At 39.1% G+C, this 13,844-nt stretch overlaps 1 protein-coding gene and 1 long non-coding RNA gene across 2 annotated transcripts in view; one reads left to right on the plus strand and one right to left on the minus strand.

Annotated features, from left to right (window-relative positions):
* Positions 1–12,717, plus strand: part of LOC144597413 (hypoxia-inducible factor 1-alpha-like) — a 40,284-nt gene extending 27,567 nt beyond the window's left edge. Inside the window, exons 10-15 of the mRNA XM_078406763.1 lie at positions 1,586–1,869; positions 2,666–2,788; positions 3,193–3,617; positions 5,025–5,142; positions 8,645–8,762; positions 11,330–12,717. Of these exons, the coding sequence (XP_078262889.1) occupies positions 1,586–1,869; positions 2,666–2,788; positions 3,193–3,617; positions 5,025–5,142; positions 8,645–8,762; positions 11,330–11,481 (1,220 nt within the window). The 3' untranslated portion in view covers positions 11,482–12,717. The remainder of the gene's footprint in view (positions 1–1,585; positions 1,870–2,665; positions 2,789–3,192; positions 3,618–5,024; positions 5,143–8,644; positions 8,763–11,329) is intronic.
* LOC144597415 (uncharacterized) overlaps positions 1–13,844 on the minus strand; it is a 63,242-nt gene that overhangs the window by 32,033 nt on the left and 17,365 nt on the right. The window lies entirely within an intron of this gene.

Below are 13,844 nucleotides of genomic sequence, written 5' to 3' on the forward strand. Positions count from 1 at the left end.
GCCCTTCACCGTCAGGCCCGTTTGCGCTGGTGTCGGCAACACGTGCACTGGAACCTGAACATGTGGAGGAACGTTATGTTCAGCGATGAGTCCAGATTCTGCCTACGGCAGTTGGATCATAGGGTCAAAGTGTGGAGAAGACGCGGAGAACGCTATGCTGATTGCTGCACCGATAGAGTAACATCTTTTGGTGGAGGCAGTGTGATGGTGTGGGGCGGCATCTCCCTCACTGGAAAAACGAGGCTTGTCATCATTGGAGGCAATCTCAATGCAGAGAGATATCGAGATGAGATTCTGCAACCAGTGGCAATCCCATATCTCCACAGTCTGGGACCGAACTCTATCCTCCAAGATGACAATGCTCGCCCCCACAGAACAGGGTTTCTCAGAGACTACCTCCAGAATTTGGGAGTGGAGAGGATGGAATGGCCTGCCAGCAGTCCTGACCTCAACCCCATTGAACACTTGTGGGATCAGCTTGGGGGTGCTGTTCGTGCCAGAGTGACCAACACAACCACGTTGGCTGACTTGCGACAAATGCTGGTTGAAGAATGGGATGCCATCCCACAACAGTGTGTGACCAGGCTGGTGACCAGCATGAGGAGGAGGTGCCAGGCTGTTGTGGTTGTGTATGGTTCTTCCACACGCTACTGAGGCTCCTGTTTATTAAATGAATAAATTGTTAAATTGCCAATATGTCTTGTTTCTTCAGACTTCAATCATCCAATCCACCAAACAACACCGAACAAGAGTCAATGGCAGAATAAGCTGTTTGGCATTGGCAGAGAAGATTTGGCAGATTTTTCATGGGCGCAACCCACATACTCAGCTCTGCTGCTCATCCCACACATGCATGTTCCTTACAAATGTGGCACCATTTAAAAGGGAAATAAACAGGCTTTCCAACGGTATAAGATTTATTGCCAAGAAGCATTGTTACAACAAAGAAATAATCTACCAAACACAAATTTCCTTACTTTTTGTGCTATGTTTAGATAAATGTGAGGTTATCCACGTTGGCGGCAAAAACAAGGAGGCAGATCATTATCTCAGTGGTGTTTGGTTAGGTATGGGGGAGGTGCAGCGAGACCTGGGTGTCCTTGCTAGATGGAGGAAAAATGTTCCCAATGTTGGGTGAGTCCAGAACCAGGGTCCACAGTCTTAGAATAAAGGGGAGGCCATTTAAAACTGAGGTGCGAAAAAACTTTTTCACCCAGAGAGTTGTGAATTTGTGGAATTCGTTGCCACAGAGGGCAGTGAAAGCCAAATCACTGGATGGATTTAAGAGAGAGTTAGATGGAGCTCTAGGGGTGTGGAATCAGTGGATATGGGGAGAAGGCAGGCTCGGGTTTCACAATGAATGGCGGTGCTGGCTCGAAGGGCTGAATGGCCGCCTCCTGCACCTATTTTCTATGTTTCTATATAAAGACATAACATTCAGTTTTAGGAGTAGAATTCTAAATTATGTCTTTGTAACTATGCAGCGTATTCACAATGTATTAATGAATGGATTTTGACTGATAAACTTTGTTTGAAGAGTGGATTGATAGCATTGTGCAAATTCTAAATCCATTAATACCTTTAGTTTCAGGTTCAGAAATACAGCAGTTTGATAAGGTCCCTCTGTACAATGATGTTATGTTACCCTCCGCCACTGACCGAAAGACAGTAGACTTGGCACTATCGCCCCTTCCTCCTTCTGATGCAGTAAAGCCACTATGCAGCAGCACAGAGTCAGCCTTGAACTTGGAGTCAATTATCAAGCTTGAAACAACCCAAGAGCCATTGGAATTTCCATTTACCATTCCACAAATGAATGAGGAAACAAGAAAACCCTCCTGTTTTGGGCCCCCTCACAATTCAACACAAGTAAGTCTCTTGCTATATGTTTTCCAACAAGATATCCAAGTACGTCAGTTTTATTCAGTATTCTGTGAATTTTTGCAAATTTATTGTTGTAGCTCCTCATTTAGAATTCTTCAAGGAAGATAAGTTTTGAAATTAAACAAAAACAGCAGAGTGTGGACTACATCCTTCCCAACCACTGTCTTTGCTACAGTTAGGTTGGCTGGAGTAAAGTGCTTTTACAGTACTGCCAACATTTTGTTATTCTGAGAGATGGTCCATGTTGACCAATATGCCCTATATAGCCTGTCCCATTTGACTGCATTTTGTTCATATCCTGTAAAACCTGTCCTTGCACCTGCTCAAATGCCATTTTAAAAATGTTTACAGTATTTGCCTCGACTAGTTCATTTGGCAGCTTGTTCCATATAGCCTCTGAGTGAAAAGATCGCCCTCCAGGTTTCTTTAAAATCTTGCCCCTCTCATCTTAAGCTTATGTTCTCTGGTTCTTAATTTCCCTACCCTGGATAAAGGACTATGCATTCACCCTATCAATTCTCCTCGTGATTTTCTGCACCTCTATAAAAGATCACCCCCCGTCTCCTGTGCTCCAGGGAATAAAGTCTTATCCTGCCAACCTATACCTTTAGCTCAGGGCCTCGAACCCTGAGCAGCACTCTTTCTACCTTAATTTTAATCCCTAAATTTAATTTTAGGAGTACTTCGGAGTCAAATAGAAGTGTTTCCTATTTGACTTTTATCTCTTCATCTAATTAATTGAACTTTGTTAATTATTAATAATTGTTCATTATTTTCACAGCCCAGTAGTCCTCCAGCCTATTGCTTTAGTGTTGACACAGACATTTCTAACGAGTTCAAATTGGACATAGTGGAAAAGCTTTTTGCAATTGATCCAGAAGCCAAAACCCCCTTCTCTGTTCAGGTATGACAAAATAAGTAAGGTATTCAAATAATGCTGAAATTATGTACAATGGTGTACTTTGCAACAACAAAAAAAAAGTAAATTTAACTAAAAAGTTAGGTTAATCCAGAAAATTCCAGTTCCTTTTATATAGTAGATCATCAGCTAATTGAGCATACTATAATCAAGATACCATGAGACACATTTAGTTGAACTTTTCACATTAGAGATCTTGCATTGTGAAAAGAGAATTCAGCATTGGGTTGCTGCATCTTTATCTAATTGTAAAGAGACTTATGAAATAATTAAAGTGAGATAGATTTTGAATAAGATTTGAATTCAGTTATGCTGTCTATTTTAGCCAAGAAAAGAAATGGAGCAAATCTTCATATATTCTGACTGAATGAAATGGTTCATTTCACTAGGACATTGATAACTTGGATTTGGAGATGTTGGCTCCATACATCCCAATGGATGATGACTTTCAGCTTCGATCATTGGACCAACTTTCACCACTTACGGAGTCTCCAGACACCCCTCCCAGCACACAAAGCATGAACAATGTGATTGACATCTTCCCGCAAGCTGGATCATCTGTTAATGACACTCCACACAAGAATATACAATCATTCAAACAAGTGGAAAAGATTGAGCCTGTGAATGCAATTAAATCGTGCATACATGTACATGAAATGGATAATTGCCCAGAGTCACCCTATAGTGAGAGCAGCAGCAGAACAGCTTCACCTGTCCGATCTGGAGGAAAAGGACCACTGACGCAGCAGATTGAAACTTCACGTCCGCAGAGTTCTGTATCTCCTGTGAAGACGTTGCTTAATTACAGTAAAAGGTAAGATAAGTGGCCATTCTAGGTTTGCCAATGATACTTGCTTTTGGCAGTGTTGACGACCCCTGCAAGCAGTCAGGTGATCCCAATTTTGGCACCATTATAACAGACCACCGTCATGCATGTTTTCAGACAAATAGGTTATTCAAACTGTCCATGATTCTTCTTTTGTATGTCAACTACAACAATCAAAAGTGGCAATTGGTGCTTCAGAGTACTGTAATTGACGCTTTGCTGCAGTTTGCCAGTTCCGTAGAACTACCCAGGGTGGACGACGACGACATAGCTCCCACCCGTCCATGATTGGATTTCATGTGCATTCTCCTTTACATGCATCCATTTTAATTCATCTGCACTAATCACGTCAATTAATCAAATAGTGAGTAAAATATATTTTAAAAATAATATCTTTATTGCTGGTTTTTGTGTTGTTCTTCAGCACAAGTTGAAACACTCAGACAGTATTACAAAAAAGACCTCTTAGTTCAGGTCTCTGCTCTCCAGTCAAGAAAGATCCACAGGCATTCAGCCTCTGCACATGAAAAATGGAGGGAGAGGAAACAAATACAGTCTAACAGAAAATACCAAACTTCTTGTGTACTTCAGTTTCCAGCACTGGGCAAGAAACTGCCTAAATTTCTAGCTGTAGTACTTTTCTCTATCCTGACCCCCAAAACACAGTTTTTTCTTAATATTAAATTGTTTTATTCTTTTGTGCTGCTTTCAGAATTATTTTATTTATGTACTAAACTTGTAAAAATAGTCTACCAGTTCCTTCCAATTCATTACATTAAGCCACTGATGTACATTCATGAATTGCCTATGTCAGCGGATATAAGCAAGATGCCTTTGTAGTGTCTGATACCAAGTCTTCCTGGCCCACCCTTAATGTTTCATCATTCAATAAAATTCAGCTTCTGCTAAGGATGGGGTCTTTATGGCAAATTTACACAGGAAAAGGGAAAAATGTCTTGATGTAGTAAAGCATAGGTTGGGTAATGTCCCAAACCTTCAGAATAGAAGGATGTTCCTTTAGAAAGGAAAAAAGGAGGAATTTATTTCGTGAGAGGGTGGCGAATCTATGGAATACATTGCCACAGACGGCTGTGGAGGAAATCAACGAATATTTTTAAGGTGGAGATTGACAGATTCTTGATTAGTAAGGGTGTTAGGGGTTATGGGGAGAAAGCAGGAGAATGGGGTTGAGAGGGAAAGATAGATCAGCCATGATTGAATGGCGGAGTAGAGTTGATGAACCGAATGGCCTAATTCTGCTCCTATTACTTATGTAGAACAGATCATAGTGGAGTATTCAAAGAAAGTGCAGCATGCACCAGAGGATTTCAAAAGTCTGATATTGTTAGATGTTTAGTAATGTAATTGCACTAAAACTATTTTGTTTGCTTGAAGATCTGCAAAGGAAAGAGCTCCGACAGAAGACCCGAGCCCTCAGACTGTGGTTTTGCACAATTCACCCAGGAAACGAAAGTTGGAGAATGCAGCTTCCCTGTTCCAGGCAGTTGGAATTGTAGGTGTAGTTTTATCATTTTCTTCTTAGTAATTCTGCTTAATTATTTTGGTTCCAGCACAAAAGAATAAATATGGTATCATTCTATACAATAACTAGAAGGGGTTGAAGTTAGAAGAGTATGGGAATATTGAAAAACAAGGAGATAGATGAAGAGTTGCAGTTGCATCAATCTTCGCCATGGAGGTTTCAAGCAACATCCCAGAAATTATCATTTAGGGATTGGAAGGGGGGGGGGATTCCATAGGGATTGAAAATTAATCACAATGGAAGTGGTACTGAGCAAATTGTGAAGCCTATGGGCTATCAGATCATTGTGAACCAATGGATTTTATCCTTAAAGATTTGGTAATGCTATGATCTTTTCAAACAAAAATCCCCTGAATTAGTGCATAGCTACCTTTTTCAGAAAGGTAATCAAGTAAAGTCAACAATGCTTTGTGATGGTTAAATGACGTCTGATTAATTTATGGATTTCTTAGAAGTACCCTGCTGTAACAACTCAATGGATGTACTCTTACATTTCCAGAAGCCATTATCAGGTGCTACATTAAAGATTAGTTTAGAAAATAAATGCTATTGGTATAGGAGCTAACATATTGACTTGGATAGAAGATTGCCTGGCTAACAGAGTAGGCATAAATATTTTTCCAGTTGGTGACCGATGGTGAGAAGCGACCCAATTAAAATAATGACCCTAATCTGATCTCTACATGGTGTTTATTCCTCTTTGTCATTTAAGGAGGATAAATTAACATATTTTGAAGCTTGATAATCTTTCTAACATACCCAAAGTGTCTTGGAATATTTAGGGCTGATGTTGAAAGATAAAAGACGCCAAAAATGCCGGAGTAACTTTTATCAGGCAGCATCTCTGGAGAACGTGGACAGGTGACGTTTCTGGTCAGGACCTCACTTTTAACCAAATGGGGTGGGGAGTGGGAGAGGATGAAATCCAGAGATTCAAAAGCAACGGTTATAAGGATAAGGATCTGGCCTTTGTCCAACCATCTGCCTATCAAAAATCACTCTCACCTGGATCCACCTATCACTTATCAGGCTTTGTCTTGTCTCTCCTCTCCTAGTTTTTGCACCTCTGCTCCCCACCCCCAATCTGCCTGAAAGGTCCTGACCCACAAAGTCACCTATTCATTCTCTCCAGAGGTGCTGGCTGAATTATACCATTACTTGGTGTAGGGGGGAACTGCAGATGCTGGTTTAAATCAAAGATACAAAAAGCTGGAGTAACTCAGCGGGACAGGCAGCATCTCTGGAGAGAAAGTAAGGGTGATGTTTAGGGTCGAGCCCCTTCTTCAGATCCTGAAGAAATGTCTCGACCTGAAACGTCACCCATTCCTTCTCTCTGGAGATGCTGCCTGTCCTGCTGAGTTACTCCAGCTTTTTGTGTCCACTCCAGCACTTTGCCTTGTTTTGTAAACCAGCATCTGCAATTTCTTGTTTCTCCAGATGCTGGTAGATTCTTGATAGGGGTGAAACCTTATAGACAAAAGCAGTTGAGGCTTAGTTAAATCAGCCATGTACTTAAAGTAGACTCATTGCTTTAAAAGGACGTTGGCTGACAATAGACAATAGGTGCAGGAGTAGGCCATTCGGCCCTTCGAGCTAGCACCGCCATTCAATGTGATCATGGCTGATCATTCACAATCAGTACCCCGTTCCTGCCTTCTCCCCTGACTCCGCTATCTTTAAGAGTTCTATCTAGCTCTCTCTTGAAAGCATCCAGAGAATTGGCCACCACTGCCTTCTGAGGCAGAGATTTCCACAGATTTATAACTCGGACTGAAAAAGTTTTTCCTCATCTCCGTTCTAAATGGCCTACCCCTTATTCTCTGAGGACCCCTCTTTAAACTGATCAAATAAATGGGAGATAGCTGGTGGTGGATAGCAGTAAGGGATGGGTCAAATGCTGGCAAGTGATAGGTGGATCCAGGTAAGGAGGGTATGATTGGTGGATGACTTAGGTGGGAGAGATGATAAGTGGAGAGTAATTTGGGATGGGGACAGAATAATAGAAGAGGTTTCGACATGCCGAGTTCTTCCAGCAATTTGTTTTTTGCTCAAGATTTCTGCATCCAGTCTTGTATCCAACTGTTTGGGCAAGGATCAGTTTGCATTGCAGTTTTTAAATATTTACACATCTGAAACCACAAGGAACAGGAATAAACAAAAAAGTTACGGTTCATATCCACTCTGATTATCTTGGGCACAGTGAAACAAAAAAAATGGGTTACTACAATATCTAATTTAAAGCAAAAATCTATTAGAATTCATTTGTCATGTAATTAATTCCTAGGTTTCAAGAAGCTTTAGTCAATTTCCGGAGATCAAAATTCATGATAATATTTAGAGAGAAACAGTTAACATTTCAGGTTTAACTGAATTTTTTACAAGTGTATTAAATTGGTGGTGGAAGAGAATGTTTGACAGGAGACAGATAGAATGGTGGAAATCAAATAGGTACTGGTGTCAGCTGAGAGAGTGAGCACAGTTATCTGTCTCAAGCAGATGTAAACCAGAGATAAATGAGCATTGAGAAAGGCAAAATTGGAACTGTGGAATTATTTCCCTTACTGGCAATCTCAGTAATGCTTGAAGTAATTCAGGAAGCATTTGTGGAAAGAAAATTAGTTAATACTAGACCAAGTGTACCTGTTGGGCCCAAACCTCTCCTGCATTGGTGCAGCAATCCACCCCTTCCCCTCACTCATCCCCCTCAACCCCTCTCCCTCCCTAGGAGATAGATTTAAACTTTAAAATGTGAATATAACACCGATTTCAATGAAACTTCCATTAGCACCAAAAGGACGACGGTGAGTAAGGTGGGCCTAAAATTGTTGCGCTATCCTGTACCGTTTTGGCTGTAGTCCAGGAACAAACAAACAAGAGTTTTAGTATATAGAAGATTACAGGTTGATGACCTTGTATCAGCACCATTGCAGACTGGAAAGGCTTGCCATCTAAACTAAATTACAATCGGTACAAGTGCTGAGGACCCTCGCGTGCCTGGAAGCACTGTTCAAATCATGCAAGTCCAAGACAGAGATCAGTTAATTAAAGTGACAGACAAGCTCAGCATTTCCCTAATAGATTGTATGGAGATATTTTGCATATGTAATCTCTTCTACTTTGGAGAAACTGAATACTGAATGCAAACATTAAATTGGAAGTCAAATTAACCTGAAGTAGTGCAAGTTAAGAGCAGGTGTGGCTGGGAAGAGCAATCAAGGTGGGAATGCTGAAGGGATCTGGGATGAATGGAATAATCCCAGATTATTCCCATAATCTGGGTATTATGCAAAACAAAATCTTCATAATCACATTGGTCGTGAGTATGAATTATATATTGCATGCAGAGATTAAATGCTTTGAAGTGTAGCAAATATGCACACTTGCATGGATAACATGCTGAAATAATATTCTAATCAAGCATTTTTGCTCAATGAATATGTAGTATAAATTTGAAATGGTTTGTATTTAACAGGAATTATTGTTCCCAAGTGACACAAACCCTTCAGTGAGTATACCACAAACTTGGAAGCGTGCAAAAGGATTTGAAGCTAATGGCAGTGAACAGAAGACACTTGTGTTGTTACCCACTGGTAAATGTTGAGATTTAAGTAAAACCTTTCCTTGTCTAATTATCCTTTTCTCATTGATTGTTTTCTGCATATTTTTCAGCATGTAGAGTAACCTACAAATGAAACAAGAACGTAAATAGGCTTATTGCTTTTTCTGGCAATTTTTGAGCCTCTTTCCCTTCAGATTAAAGGGATGGGAGGTCTAATTAATTCCGTGGTGGTTCTTTGATTTCTAAAGGGGAAAGTGATCGTACAGCAATCCAATGACAACACCACATATTATTCAGTCTTCGTCTCCACTCATCCAGCTACACATGTTTTAATTTCTAAGTTTTGCTAGGTCATAAGATGTTAGGATGTATTCATAAGTGGGAGAATCAGTTCCACAGCATGGAAACATGCCCTTTGCCTAATACAATTAGGCCAACCAAGTTTCAACCTCATCTTGTCCTATAATTCTTTAAATCTTTCCTGTTCATATACCTGTTTTCAGCCTTGGACAAAGGTACATAACTACAATACAAGGGGGCACTGATTTAAAACGGGTGTGTAGATTCTTTTTCCTGCAGAGGGGTAATGAATCTTTGAAATTAACTGCCCTGGCAAATGATAGAACATGGCGCATTAAGAGTATTTAAATTAGATCACCCATGATTAGGGTGGGATAAGGATGACGGACCTGATATTTATAATCTTTAAATTTATTCAGTTTTTCTGTAAAGACAGGACAAAAAACAATCCTCCACATATAGACAAGAGAATTTATATTGCAGAACTGGGAAATAAACAAATGTTTGTCTTCAGAAGAAACAAAAAACCTCACCAAAATACTGGAGAACCAATGATCCAGTACAGATTCTTTATTCTCATTAACTTCTCCAATAGAATTTCTCTATAAACAAGCTTTAAAACTGAAAATTTAAAAAACCTGATTGATAATTTATGTTATAGAATTTTGAAAGGTTTGGCAGGTAGTGGTTAACCTCATCCAAACTTCAGTGGTTTCTTACAGATTAGAGGGTAGGTAACTTAATTCTACGATTTAAAGAGCGAGGAGGGATATTGATAATAGCGAAAATACTGTTGACACTGGAATCTGTGACAAAGGATGTGCTATCAAAACACTGAAAATAATAATATTGAGAAGTGTAAACATGAATTTACAAATGACTAGTCTTTGATGATGTATCCAATAGAATGGACGAGGAAAAAACGGCTAAACTAGATTTTCCAGCAGCTGTGATAAGAATCAACAAAGGCTGGTGAACAAAGGTAGCACACCTGGAATTATAGAGATGGTGTGCTTGAGTGGACTAGTTGATTGAAAACAGTTACAGGCTTCTTATCAGTTTGACACTTTGATTAGTGGAGTACATCAGGGATTGGTCCTTGGACCTCAACTATTAATCTATTTCCTTGAAATAGATTTAGTTTCACATCAAACCTGGAAATACAAGTTGGAATGTGAGAAATGACAAGGATACAAAGAAGCTGTAAGGAGATTATAGACAACCTCAGCGAATGGGGCAGCAGTGTGAAAGAAAGATTATCCCACTTGCATAAGCTGGGAAATGGTGATGGTCCCAATGCAACTAGTCGTCACATGCAAATCAGTAAAAGCTTACATACAGGTGTAGATGGCAGGTAGGCATGGTATTTTGGCTTTTTAAATTTTTTTTATGAGGATTTCAAATACAACAGCAAAGAATGTAAATATATACATCTTGTTGGAACCACATCAGCCTATTGTATACTTTTTCCGTCTTTTACCTTAAATAGTACAGTGCAAAGATTTAGCACACTTGAATGGTGGATCTGTCACTATAGGAGAAAGTAGTTAAAGCCAGTATTCCTAGAATTTAATAACTGTTAAGAATGAAAAATACAAGTAGTTTGGCTATAATATGATAGTTGTCTTTCTAAGAAACCTGGTTATAGAAAATTGTGTTATAAAAATAGTGTAAATGGGGAAAAGGCAGTTTTATTTTTCTAATTTCCAAAGTAACAAGTGGTTCTCTAACGATTGAAATTGCATTATAACCAATTAGAGCCACATAATACGAAGTGTTCCCTCATTTAACAATCGTGTGATCTCCAATTTGCATTATTAAACATGCATTATAGCAGAATTGCCTTTATTAAATTATCTTGTGTGGGGAAGATGATGCCCTGGCTAAGAGTCCAGAATAAGAAGCAGAATAATAAGTCATATGGGATCAAAATAAGGACAAGAAATGTCTTCATTAAAGGTAATTAATCTTTCCCTAGAGTGTTCTAGGTTGTTTCATTGATTACAGTCAAAACAGATCAGTTTTCTGGGCTTAAAAGATACTCGGAGATAATGTGGGATTTTGTTTTTTCTTTAATGTTCTATTACAGCAGGGCCAATTACCCCAAGATGGACATAATGACATGTAGGCAATTTAATTTGATTTCATTGTTAATTTACAAGATAATTAGTTTTTGAAATGCCACATTACTGTCCAGTAAAGCAAATCAATGATGGCCAATTAGAATATTAAATCTTATTGCTTTGCTTTCTGAACAATTTCAATTTTATTTAATTGATGTAATGCTTTCACTTTCAGGTATAGTAGCCAGGCTTCTGGCTCATTCAGCAGAGGACAATAGCTTGCCAACACTCACCAACTATGACTGTGAAGTGAATGCACCTATCCAAGACAACAGAACCCTGCTTCAGGGTGAAGATGTTCTTAGAGCATTGGATCAAGTCAATTAAGGTCATAGACCCGAACAAAATAATGAACAATGGCAAAGCCCCAGAACCCAAAGCAGTCTATTTATATTTTCTAAATCTGATTATTATAAAAGCCTGGCTACAGTACTGCAGCTTTTCGGTTAGCGGTACTCCTCCACTGACCTCGCCCATAAGCTGCTCTTTATTTGCAGTGTCAGTCCAAGTCTGTAACTCGGTTTGAAATATCTTATGGATACTTGATGCTTTAAGGCATATGGACACGCTTGGGATCCATCAGTAAGGTGGAATGTATGACAATGACACATCCTATAAGTAAACATATTTTGGTGATCTATTTTAATGAGTACTGAAATTTGTGTCTAATTCTTGAATTTAATAACTATCACTCTAAGACATTGAATAAATATTAAAAGGGAATATAGCACCTTTTTTCATGAGCATTCTTTAACCCAGACAGTCAAGATCATGTCTATATGATTCACTGTAGGATTTCTACCTGTTGCTTTGCCAGCCGTTAATTATAGCCACAATTGCACAAAATATATTTTCTTATTAAGTACCAGCAGTTCTTTATGCAATATGTTTTGCAGTTATATTTGTAGATTTTAAGAAAATGGAGCTCCAACTAATTTTTTTTAGTTATTTAGTCAAAAATGAAGGCTAGGGATGGAATGCATACACAAATAATCACTTTGTACATGTCATTTTTAATCTAGAATGGCTTATATTGAACAGATGAGGACCTGACTTCCTCTTAAGCAGCTGTTTGTTGGAATTTGAATGTTGGCAACATAAATATGGGCAATGTCTCTTTTTGATGTGCAGTTTAATATTATTGATTAGTCATGTTCACCAGCGCATGTAATTCCTACTGTAGTTGTAAGTTCACGCTCTAATATATCAAGTCAAAATTATGCTGCTTATTCTGCATTGTGTAGATAGAGAGTGTAAATGTAACAAATCCATTGTATTAGAACAGCTAGTTTGGTTACCCTGTCTCTTGATTCTAAAGCACTGTCACTTAACTCCCAATTAAATGTCATGTAGGTTATAAGTTCTTTATTCCCGTTTCCTCCAACACCACACTCCTATCCCTGCCACGTCCTGGCCTTGCACAGTTCTTGAATTAAGTGATCCCAGACTTTGCGCGTGAGATTGTACCGTACAACTTGGATTGTTTTTACTCAGTCATCTTTTGCTTTGTGGTTGTATCTAACATTAACTGTATTGTTTCATGACACCAATAAACATATGTGGACCAGGCTTACCCAGCGTGCCAATGTTATTGATTTTCAAGATTTTACCGCTTTCTAACCAAAGTCATTAACTAAGAATAAATCAGATAGAAACCCCATAAACTGCTTATTAAAGTGTTAATATAAATGTTCAAAAGATACATGTAATCTATTTAATCTACTGTTGGCTTACACATATTCAGAGTATCTTTACTTCGTTTGCTACTACAATTTCATAGTGAGCGGAAGATGAGTATCTGCACCAAGATGAGCACTTGAGGAGCCATAACTTTTAGATCCCAACACTCTAGTAGACTGAAGAGAAGTTCAATTAAACATATTGAGCTTTATAGTTGGTGACCTCCCTGTGTGTGCCATGTTGGCTTTCCAATTGTAAATGCCTCAGACCTTTCCTGTCTCCTAGTTCCTAATAAAACATCTGCATCCTAGGCAATTGCTCCCCATAACTACAATTCCCAACCATGAAAACATTAAAATTTTCCTCTACTCTTTCAGGATGTTTTCTCAACATGCAGTTTGGTGACCACAAGCAAAGAAAAGCCATGGGTTCTCCATCTTTAAAAACGTTCTGCCATTATGTTCCGTCTCATTAATTCTATTTTCAGCTAATAAAGTCGTGTTCTGTATGTCACCGCAATCACCTATTGTTCCTATCTTGCTGTGCCACATTTAACTGGTTAATTTTTGTGCTTCCCATTTAGAACATTCTGGCATTATCAACAAACTTAATTGTGGCCCCCTACATTTATAAGAAATAGGCCCTGTAGCCCACGTCAACCATCAAGCATTAATTTTCACACAATTAGAAATGGCACAGCTGGTAGAGCCACGACCTCAGTGCCAGACCCGGTTTGATCCTGACCTGTGTAGAGTTTGCACATTCTCCCTGTGACCACGAGTTTCCGCCAAAATCCCAAAGATGTGCGGATTTATAGGTTAATTGGTCTCTCTGTGCATTGCCCTAGTGTGCGGGGAGAGGGTAAGAAAATGGAGTAACATGGAAGTATGTGGATAGGTTATTGATGGTCAGCATGGCCTCAGTGGCTGAAGGGCCTGTTTCCATGCTGTGTATCTACAAATTGAAATCAAATCACCCTACATTCAGATTATACACCTGCCCCCAAAGAT

This window comes from Rhinoraja longicauda, chromosome 10 (genome assembly GCF_053455715.1).
Source record: "Rhinoraja longicauda isolate Sanriku21f chromosome 10, sRhiLon1.1, whole genome shotgun sequence".
In the NCBI taxonomy this organism is placed as follows: Eukaryota; Metazoa; Chordata; class Chondrichthyes; order Rajiformes; family Arhynchobatidae; genus Rhinoraja; species Rhinoraja longicauda.